At 33.1% G+C, this 18,437-nt stretch overlaps 1 protein-coding gene across 1 annotated transcript in view; it reads right to left on the reverse strand.

Annotated features, from left to right (window-relative positions):
• LOC112751123 (midasin) overlaps positions 1 to 8,575 on the reverse strand; it is a 43,186-nt gene extending 34,611 nt beyond the window's left edge. The window contains exons 1-17 of the mRNA XM_025800175.3: positions 8,165 to 8,575; positions 7,711 to 8,021; positions 7,350 to 7,416; positions 6,980 to 7,215; positions 6,701 to 6,910; positions 6,273 to 6,442; positions 5,745 to 5,854; positions 5,500 to 5,619; positions 4,959 to 5,025; positions 3,334 to 3,450; positions 3,085 to 3,181; positions 2,844 to 2,937; positions 2,620 to 2,754; positions 2,484 to 2,540; positions 2,208 to 2,384; positions 1,995 to 2,120; positions 196 to 1,914 (exon numbers count right to left, since the gene is read on the reverse strand). Coding sequence (XP_025655960.1) covers positions 196 to 1,914; positions 1,995 to 2,120; positions 2,208 to 2,384; positions 2,484 to 2,540; positions 2,620 to 2,754; positions 2,844 to 2,937; positions 3,085 to 3,181; positions 3,334 to 3,450; positions 4,959 to 5,025; positions 5,500 to 5,619; positions 5,745 to 5,854; positions 6,273 to 6,442; positions 6,701 to 6,910; positions 6,980 to 7,215; positions 7,350 to 7,416; positions 7,711 to 8,021; positions 8,165 to 8,269 — 3,918 coding nt within the window. The 5' untranslated portion in view covers positions 8,270 to 8,575. The remainder of the gene's footprint in view (positions 1 to 195; positions 1,915 to 1,994; positions 2,121 to 2,207; positions 2,385 to 2,483; positions 2,541 to 2,619; positions 2,755 to 2,843; positions 2,938 to 3,084; positions 3,182 to 3,333; positions 3,451 to 4,958; positions 5,026 to 5,499; positions 5,620 to 5,744; positions 5,855 to 6,272; positions 6,443 to 6,700; positions 6,911 to 6,979; positions 7,216 to 7,349; positions 7,417 to 7,710; positions 8,022 to 8,164) is intronic.
• Positions 8,576 to 18,437: the final 9,862 nt, after the last annotated feature.

The raw sequence follows: 18,437 nt of genomic DNA on the forward strand, positions 1-18,437 counted from the left end.
ATACTGCAATTAGAAAGTATACATAGAAAAGGTAAATCAAATATAAACTTTTTATGTTTTCTATGTATTAAATAGATTGGAAAAATTGAAACTTCCCAGTTTTATCCTCTCAACCTATAACTTAGGGCACCTTTAGTTAAGTTTTATATTATGCGAAATCAGATGCAACACAAGTTAACAGCGCAGGAAAAATACCTGATCGTACAAATTATTTATATTCAGTTTAACCCCTAGATGCTTTTCTAGAACTTCTCGAACAACAGACTTCTCATCCTCATCCCGTAGCCTTTCAGCCAAAAGATAATAACCATCTTTGGCCAAATCGTCAGTAGACACACAAAATTTCCTGTAACGATCAGCCCAACGGAACAAGTCCCGAGGAGTAACGAATCCATGACGAACAGCAAACTGTTTGTAGTCTTTTTTACTAGAACCCTGTGTCTGAAGCCCATGCATGACCCCAACCATTTTTTTTGCACGACTATCAGGAATTTTACACTTGTTTGCCACAATTGTACTCAGCTCATCATCAGGAATTTCACCAACATGAATCTCTACAAAACGATTACGAAATGCACGGGACAAAATTTTACGCCCATTATAAGATGGTGGATTTTGAGTGGCAAAAAGCATAAAGTCTGGATGTGCTTTAATTGTTACTTGCAGTTCAGGAACAAAAAGCTCTCTGTTATCATCAAGCAATCGGTTCAATGCCTCCAGCACATCAGATGGAGCCAGGTTAAGCTCATCCAATACAATCCAGTAACCATTTCTTACAGCTTTAACCAAAACACCTTCATTAAAAACAAGCTTTCCACTAGTGTCAGTTATATAAGAACCTAGATAATCTTGCAAATCAGTGTGTTCATGATTATTTATTCTTACAAACTCATGACCAGTTAATGCAGCAAGATACCGAACAAGGCTAGTTTTTCCACTAGATGTGGGACCCTGTAAGAGGACGGGATATCTCTTTATGAGAACAGCACGATCCAAATTCCGAAGATGCTCCTTGACACTCTTGGTTAAAATATAGTCACTTTCAGATTTGAAGGTTAAATAGGTGTCATCGGGAGGTATATGCCCTCCTAAAAGTAGAGAAGATATCTTTTGCCTCATTATTTCAGTACTGCGTACATCCAACAATGTGAGGAAAAACATACTAAAGCCATCGTATAATGCCTTTTGAAATCCAAATCTTCTCTCTGCTATCCTTGTATATTCTAGAGCACGATAAAGAGACCTTAAACTGAATTGAGGGCTCTGATCAGCACCATCCAGCAACCTCTCTTCAGAATCTTTCTTTGCTGATTTATAGAAACTTACAATTTTATTTACCAGCTTTTGACCCTTATTGCCAATAGAGATGTACTGACTAACAAATAGACTCAAATCATCATCATCCAAAACATCATCAACAAAATACTCTGTAAATCTACTTCTCAAAGACCTTGGCAAATCCCGCTTCCCAATATCTGTTGCTGGATTCATGCAAGCAAATATACGGAACTTTGGATGACGATTTACATAATCAACATCACCTCGTTCAGCTAAACACAAAGCCCCATTTTCCCCTTCTAGAACACCAATAATTCTCTGCAAGGTCTCCGGAGGTGCCAAATTCAACTCATCAAGTAGAATCCATTCACCATTTCTAAGAGCAGTTACAAAACTTCCTTCCACAAAAGAAAACATCATCCCTGAAGACGAATTACTTTCGCAGACTCTGTCAAGTTTTGTAGAAAATCTCTCCCAAGCTTGAATTTGTTCTTCATTTAGTTTTTTACGCTTTTCTGAAGGTGCAGTTATTCGAAGCTGAACTGACTTCGAAACGCTCCGAATTCCTTTGAGCAGCATTTCCCAATTCTTATCAATTAAAAAAACCTCTAGACGACTAAGCAAGTCCTTATTGCTCTGCATAAAAGCAACCAATTAAAACCATTGACAAAAGGAATAGATAAAACAAATTAAGGGGAGAAAAAAGTATTACATACCTTTTTAGAGAATGTCCTGGAAAATAAATCCACAAACTCGTTATACAGAGGGAAATATACAAACTGTGCGTCAACAGGCTTAAAACCCCCAAGCAAGTCCGCAACATCACTTTGCTGACTCATGTTCTGGAGAGAAACCCCATCATGAGTAACTAAAAAGCACTTGAAATAAAATTGAAACAATAGAAAGTAATATAGAAATAACTAACACACCAGAACAGTAAGCTTCTGACCAAGCCTTACAGCCAAATTCTGAACAAGTGTAGTCTTCCCTGTACCAGTTTCTCCAACTAGGAGTACAGGCTCATTATGCTTGACAGAGCACGCTATGCGCTCTAATGCATGCAGCGAACTCCGGATCTCTACCAAAGGTCTTATATTCTCACGTAACTGCATAAGAACATTAAAACCATGTTAATGGAGTCATGAGATCTATGAATTAAAACTGTATCACCCATAAATTCCAAATTGAAAATTGACTATACTGACAGGTTTTTTAGTGTATTGGAGAGAAACTCGGCCTATGCTTAAATCTGTGACAGAATCCTGCATTTCAGAATCAGAAATAATAAGATGAAGCGGAACAACAACTTCTTTATGGCATAGATAATGCACTAAATAACACCTGAATTATAGGTTTGTCATGGGGATACAAGGTCTCAGCAGCAGAAACTGGTACCCTCCACAACTTTGCTATTTCTTTCATTATAGACAACCGGTTTTTAACTGAGGTTGAATATGTCGCAAAAACATCAACAGCCTGACATACAAGACAATAGCCACACATCAAGTCATTCTACCATTTGGATAAAAAGAGAAAGGGGAAGAAACAGACACAAAAACTCAAACCTCTCTATATACACAATAAAGTTGGTATTCCGATAAGCTACTGTCAAAGCAAAAACCTAAACCTACAATCCTGTTGCACCATTTAAGGAGATCCCTGCCATGGAAAACCAAAAGCAACAAAAAGAACATGTTGAAACAAGCATGGGAAGAATTTGATTAATTTAAAAAAAAACAAAAAAACAAAAAACAAAAACAAAACAAAGAAAAGATATAACAAGCACATGAAGAATTTGATTACTACCTTAATGAGAATCTTTTGTCACCATCACCAGAAGCAGAAGTTCCAGCGTGAAAGCCAGCAATTAACTGGGAAAAAGAGTTAACTCTTTCGAAGGTTTCTGTCAAAATTAAGCATGTTTATGTTTCACATTGAGAAAATAAAGAATGAGTCTGTATTAACCATGTTAAAAGTTACTACTAACCAGTTACAGATGTTGAAATTAATCCACATAAAATATGAAAATGTATTTAAACAATATAATATTACTACCTGTAATTTTGTCAACTTGGAGCTCCAAAGAGGGATATTTCAGTTTGACTATCTCTCGCAGATCTTCATTATCTGGTGGCCTAATCATCACTCTTCTCCAAAGCACACTAAGTTGACCTACAAGTACAGAAATTGAAGTTTCAAGCTCATACTTCCAGAAAGAAGAGAAAATAATTTCATCAAACAACAGAACCCAGCTTTCTACTAGATTAGGTTGAATTCACATAACATAAATCATTAGGACTAACCAAAGAGCTTAAAATTGAGAGTTTATCCAGTAAAATGGAAATTATAGCAGAAATATGACTGCCAAAGAGTGGCATGGCTACAGTTTTCTAGATTTATTTGGAAGACATTTAAGGGGAGGAGTGGAATGGCTTGGAAGGCCAACATTTCCTTAGCATGTCGCTCAGCCTTTTTTACTCTGACAAAAAAAAAGATCAATTTATTTTGTGTGCTTTTTGTGGGGTGAGGGGTTACTTTAATTTCTCTTTCCTTCCATCATTAAGATTTCTAAACATCCAGACAAGGGAATAGCCTGCTTTACTTAACCCCAATCCTGGTCTTTCATTTTCCAATTCATTATTAACCACTATACCACCATCATCATCATCATCAATAAAACTTGGGATAACTTTCGGCTTTGTCACCAATATTTAGGGGATATTTCAATTTCCAATCTTTATGTGAAATCTTTTACCCCAACCTTTTCAACATGATTTAATTTTGTCACTGCAAATATTCAAATCATAAGCAGACAAAACATAATGTTGGTGAAGATGCACTCACTATCTATTTGAAACAGATGATATTGTTTACCATTATGTTCTCATATTTTTGTAAAAATTGCTCTATGAATACTAGAAATCAGCCACCAAGTGTGTATATTTATAAGTGTTTCATATATTTTTCTAGCAAAATAATCAAAATTTTCACAATAATCAAAATTTTCACAACAGAACTTGATTATATTGTATATAAAATTTGATTATATATATGAATGCAAAACAATTCCATTCCATATTCCTATATGGGTGGCTAATTTCTTGTGAGCATTTAGTATCGTATCTTTCTAGGGTATGAGAGTGTTTCTCTTTAATTTAAACATTCTTAGAACTCAATTAATCTTTTCCGTTTTAAGACCTAAACACAAGCCTTTTCTTGAAGAATTGAATAAAAGCAATCCAAAATGGTGGTGTTTGGGCATCATTAACATCAGAATTTAACCTTAATTTTTCTTTTTTTTGTTAATATGTTGGAGTTTATTCACCGAAAAGGCAAAAATACAAAATTTTGAAAATGTTAGGTGGAAAAGAAAAGGTTAGGGGTAAAATTGAAATCATGCCTAAATATTCGGAACAAAAAACATATGTTACCCTACTGGAAACAAAGTTGACTAAATAGAAACTAACTAGGTTTTATCCAATATTGCTTATTGGGAGGATCCCTACTAAATCACAATTTACAAGCTATTATGGCCATACCATCATCCCGGGATAGACATTTTTAACAGAGAGGTACAATTTTAGCCATCCAAATTCAATAACTATTTATGAGATATTTATTGTTTATTACATAAGATACTTTAAAAAGAATAAAGGAAAAACAAAAGGGTAGAGAGAAACCTGCATTGTCGAAATTTGAAACGGAAACAGTTGAAAACATTCGAAAACTTTCTGCCACCCTTATTACCTGCAAATATTTTATGCTTCAACAATTAATTACCACCACAGCAGAACACAGTGCAACAACAACAACAACAACAATCTCTTTACAAAAGATGATGCATATATGATCTTTTGGTAACCAGGGTATGTAGAAGATACTAAGGGATTTTATCAGTCTGTTCTCATTATTTTCTTTTTTACTTCCACAGAAAAGAGATACAAGAGTTCATTGCCAAATTGTGTCTTTAGGCAGCAGTTTAGTGTACTTGAACAACCTCTATTTGAAAAGAACATGAGAGCAGGATTATCAACATAACTTTCCTTACTAAGAGAGGCAAAATTGAGGGGAAATTGTTGAAATGTAGCAGACATGCAACTTTAGAGAAGCAGAAAAAATGCACCAAAACTGAACTCTGTGAGCACTAATATACTTATAACACAACCAGCATATGAATCCAATAACTTCATTCAAGAAAAAGTCGCAATGTAGATAAATCACCTCTCCGTGTCCTGTCATAAACGAAGCAGCCCCTTCCAATAAAGGCATTAAAATGGCTTGTACATCAGATGGTGCTCTGTCGATGTCCTCAAAAACAATCCAACGACCACTCTGCACAGCCTGTAATGTCGACAATCCACACAAATAGGACAAGAAACCCCCTCATGATACTTTCTAGCATAGATATCAAAACATCTGAATCGGCTTGTTGATTAATAACTATAAGATAGCAATAGTCAACATACCTGAGTTAGTGACCCAGGTTGCCATCTGAATTCCCCAGGCCTATCTGCGCATACATAACTTCCAACCAATGTTCTACCATCAATTTGATCATCCATCTGGATAGATAGAACTGCAAAAGAGAATAAGAGCATAAACAATTAATAATGTGAAAATGTATTATCATAGAATAAAATCAAGAATGATCAGAAAATAACAAAGATGCAAAAATATTTAAGGTAAAATATTTGAAAACTAGTAAACTAAGCAAGCACATATCAGGTGCATAGCAGATGCTTTTCCAGACAGGACATCAATTCAGCTTACTTCCAGATGTTCTAGTCTAATAAGTAAATCTGAGTGGTCATAGAAGTTTATTCTATGAATTGAGGATTGAAACCCAACATAGTTGCACCATCAAGCTATAACATCTACGTAGAGCCAAACTTAGTTACCATAGTCCCAAAAAAAAACATGCAATGATAATCTACATCAGAACCACATGGAACTGGGGATCTGAACCAAATTAAAAACAGAGGGACCAAACATACCTCTGTTTCCACTATCCTGAGCTAGCTTGGCAATAAAAGCAGATTTCCCAGAGCCAGAGGGGCCATATAAAAGAACAGGCCACTTCTGACTAACTGCCAATAGAATTCTTTCATAGCTTTTCTTCAACGATGAGGTCAATATGAATGTATTACTTCCTGATATGCCAGCCCTAAAATAACACAATTACAAATATGATTCAAAAGGTAAACTGTTTTCCAAATAAAATACAGGGGCACACATCAAGTACTCATCAACATCGAGAAGCAACAACAGATAAACCAAGGGAAAGCAAGAGAGGTGCAGTTTATGAAATTTCAAGCACAATTAAAAGCAGAATAAATGGTATTCAACCTACAATGCAAAATCAAAATTATAAATGGCAGAATAAATGCAAGTGTTTGAATTTAGAGTAAAAATGAGCTAATACCCTTTAACCACACGTTGACTCTTAAAAGGTGGCGGCAACTCATGACGCTTTGGTGAGCTAACAGACAGAGAGTTAAAGCCGAAAGATTGTGAACAGGACTCTCCATTAAAATCTGTGCTTTTGTTGGGAGAAACAGACACAGAATCTGGAACTGGCTCAATATACCAGCTAGCTTTCTCTAGTGATGTATCGTGACAGAACTCTTCCCACCTGAACGTAACAAGTTGTATTATATAAAACATTCACAACTCTAAGTACAACAGGCAGCAAAACACTTACCGTAATAGGCACGCAAATGCTTCCTCAGCTCCAACACTCAAGCTTTCTGTAGCTTTATAACCCAATTTGAGCAAAACTCCTAATATTTGTACTGCACACCATGTAAGGTCCGGGCTTTTAGTCTCTTTTTTAAGACTCAAAAAATAAGACCAGTCCCAACACTTTGAGAAAAAATCAGGTTCCACTAGGAGGAGGCGGTATGATATTCGGTAAACACACAATGCATGGATCTCAACCTAGGAAAACAGAAAAGGTCATTATTATGAATACAAAAGCTTAAAAAATAATATTATCATTAATATTAGGACATCAAAATAGGGGACTCATGCCAAGTCATTACTCATTACAAGAATGGGACAGTAGCACTGACCTTAACTTGTTTCCCTAAAAGTCTCTGAAATGGAGGAGGAGCAAAATCAAAATACCTTAATATGGAACTGTATCAAATAGAATAACACCAACCAGAGAAAGTTAGAACCGTACAATGGCCACATATCTACAAGGCTTCAATTAGAAACCAAGATTATCAATTATAAATAGGGGCCACCTGTGTTGTAGACAAAGTAATAGATGATGAGATAATACTAGTATACTACAACTTAGAGCACACCACTGTATGGATTCTCATCTATCCATGTTAAGAACCACCAGCAAAATTTGAATTACATCTCCAAATATAAACTTCAATCTACTATATACTATATTTTACAGGAAAGAAGGAAATCACCAACCTCAGTAAAAAAGGAAACATGTCAAAAGCACGACAGAAGGCCAAACAAGCATGCTCATGGAGATCTAAACCCCTTTTTCGTTTACTATAAAACTCTATGACATCAACAACTTCATCCAAAACTTCATTTTCCAGAACAGTATCCTCAGCATTAGAACTCAAATTCGGTACAAGACGAAGCAAGGCAATAGCTTTATCTACAAAATTTCGAGCAATTGGACGGAAACACCCCATCAAAGGAATTGTATAATTGGGGTGAAGAAACACCCCCACCAACATATCAACTACTTCATCTTCTGTGATCAACTGTCCCTACAAAAGAAAATACGAAAAAAAAAATAATTTTAACAAAAAAAAAGGCTATCTAGAGAAAATCAAGTAACAACAGCATTAGCAACTAATAACAACAATTCAATTAAAACTGTTCTTACTTGAACCGAATCACAAAGCCATACCTTCTGTGCTAAAGAATCAAACTTCGGAAGTGATTCAAGTTTAGGGCATCTATCAAGAAACCTCTGAAGCGAAGCTTGCACACTAAAGCTACCATCTAATGCCATTAAACCCTGAAAAGAAAACTTTGCACCACACGTAACAGGGTAAACACAGAAAAACAGAAAGAAAGTTATAATTTATATATATAAGTAAAAATTGAAAATTAGTTTAAATGATGAGAGGGGGAAAATTGTGTGAGTGGAGAGGAGGAGATGCCGCTGCTACGCCGAAGGGGAGACTCTGTTGTGTGCTGTGTGTGAAAGAAAGGGTTCAAAGCTTCAACGAAACTGCTTAAACCCTTGTTTGTGACAACACACTGCCTTAAACCCTAATAAGTATTTGTTTCCCCTTTGTGACTGTAGTTAAAACTTAAAAGGGTATTTTCACCAATGCCCCGGGAAAAGCATTATTTACATAAAAGCATACCTCCAAAGAGTCCACGTTACAAAATACTCTTGGAACATTAAAGCGACAAAAACGTCTAAAAAGATTTTTAATTGGGAGAAAATAATCAAATTTTATATACGGGATTTAGCCAAAAGTTGTTTTAAGAAGTAAGAACACATCTTAAAAATATAATAATATAAACTTTTTTATATTTTTATTATATTTAATGAATAAAAATATAGAAAAAATAATTTTAGTTTCTAATCAAATATTTTTTATAATAATTTTCAAATATATCTTTTATGATATTTTTTAATTTGACAAAATTAAAGATTAATCAGTTGCAGATCAAAATTTTATTTAAAATATTTGTCACTAGCTAATTGTTGTATAATTTAAATTTAATACTTATTTAAGTGCAGATAAATAAACTAATTATTAAACTAAACTAACATAATTAAAAAACAATTCTTTTGGTATAGTACATCTGGAGACAGCCCATGAACCATGTTTTGGGCCTTTAGAGGCCTAAATCTAAAGAATAGGCTCGTGAAGTTTTAGAATATGGTTGGTTTGTATTTTTATTTTTTATTTTTAGGTAGGAGTGTGCATGGTTCGATCCGGTCTGAAGATCCGACCCGACTCTGAATATTTTAAGGGTTAATTTGATGTATTTCACCGGGTCTAGGGTCGGGTAAGGGTCTCAAAAATAGACCCGGTCATTATTTTGGGTCGAGTCCGGGCCATAGCTCGGGTCATCCGAATTCGGCCCGGTGTCCCGGTCATCATACACAATTAATATTTTGTGTTATTAGTGATGGATGATGGCTATTCTTATGTGGAATTTAAGTATTGTAAATCTTAATATTTTGTGTTATTAGTTATTATAAGATTATAAGTTAATGTTTTATGTTTAAAATGCATAAGATTTTAGACTAATGTATAATATTGTGTTATTTGTATTGATTTAAATATTTAGTGTTATTAGACAATATTAATATTAATTATGATTATGCTTTAATTTCAGAGAAGACTTGGTTCTTGTTATATTTTTTTAAGTGAATTTTACCATGTCAAATAATGGTTGGTGTCTTGAAAATTTGGATATTTTCACATCTCTTCTCTTTATATATAATAGGAGAGCACTTCAGGGTTATTTACTCGACAAGTGGAGCTGCCAATTAACAACAAATGTCACACTCCAATGTTTGACAAGTGGCAATTATAAAAGAAAGCTTAAAAAAATCATTTCTATTATTATCCAATAGATTATTACACATTACATATTGTGCAAAAGGGGTCTGAGTTCAATAGACTATTACACTTTACAATGTTGTTGTACTCGAATCTTTCTTTTTTTATTTGACATTTTAAATTGTTTATTCTAATTTTTAACCTTCCCTTTAAATACTCTGTCTCTCCATCTTCTTTAGCCATCTTTAAAATACTCTTTCTCTATCTTTAGCCATCTTCAGAAACAAAAAGGAGTAAACCCTCCCTCTAAATACTCTGTCTCCATTTTTTTTTTGAAAAATCAAACACCAAAAAAAAGTATAATGGCCAAAACATTTGACTACCTGCTCGATGTCAACCCAAGAAAACTGGCATGGAATTTCAACGTATATGTGGTGAGGATTTGGGAGGTTCCAAACAAGTACAATGAAAAGGAAATTTGATCAATAGAGATGATCATTCAAGACAGTAAGGTAACTAATCTTTTTATATATAGCAGTAAGATACTTATTTCTCCCTTCTCCGCTAATTTCAGGGTGATAGGATTCATGCATCCATACCCAAGAGTGTTGTTGCTAGGTGGAGGGGCAATATTTTTGAGTTTCAGATGTACGTTATGCGTAACTTCATAGTTGTGGGAAACAAAACTAAGCCAAGGACTACCAATAGCAACTGGATACTAATGTTTTCCCAACGGATAACAGTCACACATGTAAACAACCCAAGCTACCCTCTTGAAGCATTCCGTTTCAGGTCTATTTTGGATTTGTTAAATGCTGAAAGATTGGACAACACATATCTGTTTGGTGAGTATTACTTACACTGTTTCAAAAGTTGTTGTGTGAACTTTGTTCGAAATCTATTTTTTAAGATTGATAGTCATAACTTATTGATGGTTCTTGCTCTTTAGACATGATTGCTGAAGTAGTTGGAAAGGAAGATCCAAGGGATTTGGTTACCAGTACAGGCAAGGAAACCAAACGTATGGCTGTTGTGTTAGAAGACTTAGAGCCCGTTTGGGAACGCACAAAAGTTACTTTTTTTGACTTTTGAATTATGAAAAGTTACGATAAGCGTGTTTGGCACTATTTTTAAGAGGAGCTTTTAACTTCCCGAAAAGTTAATTTATAGCTTTTGGAAGAAGTAAAAATAGATGACTTTCTCCTTTTTGATAAGTCATTTTATCACTTTCGTGAAAAAAAATTGATTTCAAAACAAAAAAATTTACTTTCGTTCTTGATTCTGTGGAAAAATGTTTCCTGTTTCTGCTGGAAATACTGGCCCTCCACCACCATTTTCACGCAATGTTCCATCTTCTAGAAGCATTGGCCTTCCACCATCATCCTCACGCAATGTTCCATCTACTGGAAGTGTTGGCCTTCCACCACCATTTTCACATAATGATTTATCTGCTGGAAGTATTGACCCTTCACCACCATCTTCTGTTCCATCTGAACCAGCATATATTCCTTTCAGGTATTTTTTTTATCATTTTATCATTCTATTTTTATTATTAAATTTGTATTGAATATTTTGTATGCAATGAAATCTCAATTTTAATTTTATTTTTTTTATATGTGATTTTATTTTTATACAACTTGCTATTATTTTTATAATTAGTTTTATAATTTTCTTTTTTTTTATGTTCTTCCCCAACAAATTCATGAAAGTGGCAAGTCCGGAAGAAAATTTAAAGCTGATTGGAATGAACGAAATACTATTATATTCATGAAAATATGTAAAGAAGAGATGGTGGCTGAAAATAGACCTGGAACACATTTTAACAAAGTTGGTTGGGCAAATTTAAAAACAAAATTCTTGAAAGAGACTGGTTTAAATTATGATTCTAAACAATTTAAAAATAAGTGGGAGGCTATGAAAAGAGAATGGGGACTATGGGCTAAACTAAAAGGAAAAGAGACCGGTCTTGGTTGGGATCCTATTAAGAAGACCATACAAGCAAGTGATGATTGGTGGGATGCTAAGATTCAGGTATGTTGCATTTTTTAAAACTATTTCAGAAATATCAATTTTATCGAGAAATTTTTAATTGTCATTTTATCGTCTCATAGGAAAATCCTGATGTGGCAAAATTTAGAGAAGAAGGTCCAAAACATCTTGATGAAATAGAGTTCCTTTTTGAAGATGTTGTAGCTACTGGTGTAGGTGCATGGGCACCTTCTGAAGATATAAATGATAGTTATAACGATAGATATAATGACGAAGATAATGGTAATGAGGAAGAAGGTTTAGAAGATGAGTTAAATGATGAATCAACGCCTCCTAGTGCAATGAGACAAAAGAGAAGAAAGGTTGGAAAAGGGTCTGGAGCCTCTCAACTTTCAACTCAACTAGAACGTATAATTAATGTGTTTGAAGAAGAAAAGGCCAACGAAATAGCTCATAAAAATAACGTACCAAGTATATCTACTTGTTTAGCTGTTCTCAAACAATTACCTGGGCTAGAAGTGGGGAGTGATATATTCTTTATAGCTACAAGACTAATGGCAAAAAAGTCGAATAGAGAGATTTTTATGGGACTAGAAGATTCTGCCTTACAACTTGGTTGGTTGAAGACTCATAGTTTAGCGGATGTGTCTGGTTCTTAAAGTTTTTTTTGCTAGAATGTCTCTTTTTAATATATTTATGTGTTGTTCAAAAAATATTTTCTATGATTATATTTTTTTATTATTTTCTATGGTTGTTTGCTATTTTATATTTAATATGTGAACTAGTGTTTATTTGATATTAGTTTAAAATATTTGTATAACAGGATATCTAACAGCTCAACTGAAAGTTTGATGTCAAATACAAATGCGTCAGACGAAGAATTTGAAAACAAACAAAAGGTCGCAGCCAAATGTAAAAAGAAGACAATGACTTTAATAACAATCGCAACTTGTGTTGATTATTTTCTAAAGTACATTGTGAAAAATCCACGAAGAACTTCAAGGTTGACAGGAAGTAGTTGGGTAAATGAACTTTTAAATGGGCATCCTATTCATTGCTACCAGCAATTTAGGATGAAAAAGCTTGTGTTCCTTCATCTCTATGATGTTTTACAAAGTACTTACAATCTGAAGACAACAAAAAGAATTGGAATTCATGAACAAGTAGGTATATTTTTATATATCATTGGACAGCCAGGTTCAATACGTAATGCAGAAGAGAGATTCCAACATTCAGGAAAAACTATTTCTAGACAGTTTCATTGTGTATTGGATGCTGTTTGCAAGCTTGCTCAACATATTATTCAACCAACTGATCCACAATTCACAGATACTCCAGTGGAAATTAAAAATGATGAAAGATATTATCCATATTTTAAAAATTGCATCGGTGCAATAGATGGAACTCATATACCTGTTGTTGTTTCTGCCGACAAGAAAATTCCATACATTGGTAGAAAGGGGATTACAACTACAAATGTGATGGCAGTATGTGATTTTAACATGTGTTTCACATTTGTATGGGCAGGTTGGGAGGGATCTGCACACGATACTAAAATTTTCAATCAAGCTGTGTGTAGACAAAGTCTTCATTTCCCTCTTCCTCCTAAAGGTTAGCATATTTGAGACTGATATTATTTATATTAGATTAAACTCTTTATTTTTATTAACTGATTTTGTGGTGCACTAAATTTTTGCTAGATAAGTACTACTTGGTAGATTCTGGCTATCCATATTTTATGGGGTTCTTAGGTCCTTATAAAGGTCACAGATACCATCTTCCACATTTTAGATTGGGTCCCAGAGCAAGAGGAAGAAATGAAGTATTCAACTATTATCATTCTAGCCTTAGATGTACAATTGAACGCTCATTTGGATGTTGTAAAGCAAGATGGAAAATCTTAGGTGCCATGCCATCGTTTTCCTTAGACACACAAGTTCGAATTATTGGTGCTTGCATGGCTTTACACAATTTTATTCGACGGAATGACACAAGCGATGAACAATTTGAAGAATTCTATGAAAATTTTGATCTTATGGGTGAAGGTGAAGGTGAAGTAGAAGAACCAGTTTCTAATGATATTACGTGGGAAGAACCGAATGCTGAAAGTGCTAGAAAAATGGAACTAATTAGAGAACAAATAAAGAATCAATTGCCTGATCGATTGTAATTTTAGTGATTTGATTATGTAAAATTAACCTTCAATAATGGAAAGTATTTGTTATTATCGTTATTTTAATATCCATTCTCTTATGTTAAAAAAATTGTATTTTTTGAGTTATTTATCCAAACGCTACAACTTTAAAATAAGTACTTCTATAGTTAAAAATCCAAACACAAAATAACTTATTTATAAGCTACTATTAATAAAAGTCCTTATACTTTAAGCTCCTTTTCCAAAAGAACTTATTTAAGTTATTTACCCAAACTGGGCCTTAGAGTATGTGCTATTTTTAAAAATTGACTTTTTTTTGTACACATATTTTCAGACTATAAAATACCATAATGCATCCTTATGTTTTCAATAGGAACAATAGGATTGGGTGTACTTTGTTTGGGGAGATGGTGGATCAAATCCGACCACACCTTGAAGAAGAAAATGTGGAACCCCTTATTATTGTGCTGCAATATTTCAAAACATCCCGGTGGAACGCCAAAACCACTGTTTAGAGCCACTTTTACATCTCCAAGATCCACATTGTGAGGGATTTAAAAGAGGTGGTTAGTTTTAGGAACAGGTTTGTTTTTTTAAACTTTAAGCAGTTTATATCCAACACATTTAAAGAGGGTCTAAAGTTTGAGAAGTTCAATATTTCATTGAATTGTGTAGGCTCCTGAGTGGTGCACCACTAAACTCAATTAGGATTAGTCAACTTTCATCTCAGGGAGCTTGGTCTGCGGCTGATGAACTGAAGCAGGGGTCGGTTGCAGTTAAGACCATCGAGGAGGCCCTAAATGTTGCAGAGGTAAACTAATGGAAGAATTTACTAATTAATTTTTTTATAGGAATATATTTTAATGTTAGAAATTGATTGAAGTGTCTAATTGAGTTCTAAATAGGTAGCTGCATGTTGGATTGCTGCAACCATTATTTCTATCAATGCTGGAAAGAATGATTGGTTCTACAAAGCATGTAGAAAGTGCCCAAAAAAAGTTGAAACTTCAACTATTGAAAGATATTAAGTGGAGAGCACCATAATATGAAGACTATATTTCATCTTGAATTTTATTGTTAGCTGTATAAAAACAAATGGAGGGTATAACTTATGAATACGGGTTGAATGACAGGTACAAGGTTGAGGTGATTGTCTATGATGGTACTGGCAATATGACTTTGCTCCTTTGGGATAGGGAAGCAATTCAACTTTGCGGAAAGAGGGCAGATCAAATAAAGGAAGAGGAAGTAAGTGCATAATCATTACCTCATAACTTCAAAATGTTGATGTATCCATGTAAAATAATTCTTTTTTGTGAATTTGATCACAGCCTATTGGTGAGGTGGAATACCCCCCACCCTTGATAACATGCTAGATAGAAAGTTTCTCTTTAAGATTAATATAAAGTCAACTAACATCGAGCAATATGACCAAGTTTATACTGTTAGCAAAGTTTGTGATGATGAGGACATCATAGAAAAGAACCTCCCAATAAAATCAAATACTAATTCATCTGTTAACCTCACTGTGAGTTAATAAAGTATTGTCAATGTCTGTTATACATTGTGTTTTTTAAAGATCAATTGTTCACTAATTATATAATTAGAATTCTCATTCCCATATCTGTAGGAAATCGGATGCAATGATTCCGTCAAGATCGCAGAAAATGTGGCCGATATTAAGACTGATAGCGATAATCTGTGTATTCCGGTATGGAGATAGTTTTATTTGTAGTTTTTCTTCAGTCATAAATGCATTTAAGATTTAAGATATGTGTTATTTTATACCATAGCAGTGGGTTTATATGTAGGTTACGTCTTTAGTTTTTGTATAAATCAGAACCAAAAGAAACAAACTACTGAGCAGTATCATCATAGACAAAGTATATCAATTTAAACCCGGTTTGTTGGTTGTGAAAATATTCATCTTTCTTAATTTATGCAATTTTTAAAGAGTGAAGAAAAATAAGTATATTTTTCTATGCATATTTCCTAAAGAAATACTAAGAAAGATTAAAAATACTTAATATATGTTTCACTGTAAAGTTGATACTAAATACTATTTGATATCCATTACTTTTTGTGAAGGATGTTGTGGAAGAGGCTGTTTCAAGCCTCAAGTGCAAGACCCTCGCTAAAAGAGCTCTCAATTGTGTAAAGTCAAGTACAACAACTATTAATGAAAATGAAGAAGGGCAGCTCTCAACCAATAAGTTCAGCCATAAGGGGGGCAAGAAGCAAAAGAGCCAGCTAATAGATGTGGCCAACTGAGTTGTTTATGCTATTAGTGATTTTCAACCATATGCATCTATCTTATTTAGTAGCAATTTCATATTTTTTTTATAAAAAAATGTTGTTTTGTAGGTATTAGTTATCTTAATTTATAGAGTAGAAAAACTTATTAAGATAGGACATTTTGGAAGTGCTCAGTCACTAGAAATAGATGAGAGTCATTTTGTTAACTTTTTTGGATGTTGCTAAGCCAACTTCATATTAGATCCTTATTGTTAGCTAAGATTTCTTGAATTACTCATCTTAGATACTCCTAAATTTTAGTTTGAAGTGGTCGGCCATGTTATATAATTGGCTTATATCATATCCGTATTCCACAATGATATTTAAAAAGAAATGTATTTATAATTAAAGAATATATATTGTGGGTTTATAGGTGGAATATTTTTAACCTGAGAACTATATATATATATATATGGATTAGTATTTTAACTTTTCAGTATTATATTTTATAAATATTGTGGGGATTGACAATAAATATTAATTAAATCTTTCAGGCAGGAGTTAATAACTTGCAACTGTAATAGTTCTTAATGAAAAAGCTAATTTCGGAAATCTATATGAAGTTATGAACTTACTCCTCCTCCTCTCCTATTATAGATTGAGATTATAAAGAGATTATTATATATTATGACTTTTTTGTTAGTAAAATAAAAATAATAAAAAATAATTTTATAGCATAGGATTATAAGAATAATAAAAAATATATTTTTAATTTCATATTGTCATCTTTATATAAAGCCAACATTCAATAATAAGATAGATACCACTGCATTCAAGAGTACCTTAGAGAAATTCTATATGATCGTTGAAATTATTAGGAATCCCAAGATAATGGCTCTTTACTGTTGAAGAAATGAAGTATGCATTTTTAATTTCCAAGATATTGGCTTTTTTACACTGCATATAAAAAAGTTATTAAAATATTATATTATAAATTATTGGAAAGCTAGAGTAATTTTAAGAAATACAAGTTATCACTAAAATAATTTTTATTTTTAAGTACATAGGACTATAATCTGAAGGACTATAAGAGTTATCACTAGAATAGTCATAATAACCAAAGAATACTAGAGTTATGAGTTGGCTATATGGATGCAATCAAAATACTAAAATTTGCCAAAAAATAGGTAGTCCTTGGTATACTATATAAAACTAGGTAGTCCCCTTGAAAAATTTACGTTTAGGTCAATATGTGGTTTTTAAATTAATGGGATGTCATTTTCACGAATAAATATGTGGTAAGCTGGATTCTTGGTTTTGTAGTCAAATAAGACAATATAATTATGTAGGGTTAGAAGCAGGGTGTAATGCTCTAGATTTTACTATACCAGTGTTTAAACACAATACTAAGTAGTAAAGTTGAGGTAGAATGTAACCAAAGTTACACAACTAAGTGTATTTGTGTGGAGAAGGGGCCTAAAGATAGATTTTGCTTTGGCTTACTAAAACAATATAATGGATAGGGTATAAAGCATGGAGTAACGTGAGTTTTGCAGTTGCAGTGTTTAAAGGCAATATCATATAGTAAAGTGTGAAGCATAATGGAATCAAATTTACAGAAGTAATTGCATTTTTTTGTCATTGTGCAATAAATTCTAAATTACTTTTGATATAAAATTGAAACAGAGAAATAAAATTGAATTAGTAGGTTCTAGGCATCAATCTAAGTCAGATACAATGTACAATTTTATTTTTAAATAAGACAAAGAATGAAGAAAACAATAAAGCGTGAGACTTAACAGTTTGAAATGCTATCAGCATGCACTTTCAGCTTAATCACATATTTTTATAGCCTAGATTATATGTTAAACATCCATTGATTCAATTATTTAGAGACGTATTTCATTAAAAAATCAACAAATTTCGTAATTGAAGATAAAGAAAATTTCAGGTAAACATATTTGAAGATGCTTTTTAATTCCAAAGCTGTATTCTTTGAAAATAAGGTTGATTATATATAGTCAAAAAATAATAAACCTGAAGAGACATTGAGTTTTGAAATAGTGTGCTGTTAGAAAAATATATATTTAAATTTAGATGAGATTGAATATGTTTTTTCTAATATTGTATACCTCTGTACCTTTATACTTATTTTTCTTCACTCTTTGAACATTGATAAATTCAGGAAGGAAAAAAAAATTCACAACCAACAAAGAAGGTTTAAATTGCTTATATTTCACAATCAATAATAAGGTTTATATTTAAATTATAAT

Source organism: Arachis hypogaea, chromosome 15 (genome assembly GCF_003086295.3).
Source record: "Arachis hypogaea cultivar Tifrunner chromosome 15, arahy.Tifrunner.gnm2.J5K5, whole genome shotgun sequence".
Lineage (NCBI taxonomy): Eukaryota > Viridiplantae > Streptophyta > Magnoliopsida > Fabales > Fabaceae > Arachis > Arachis hypogaea.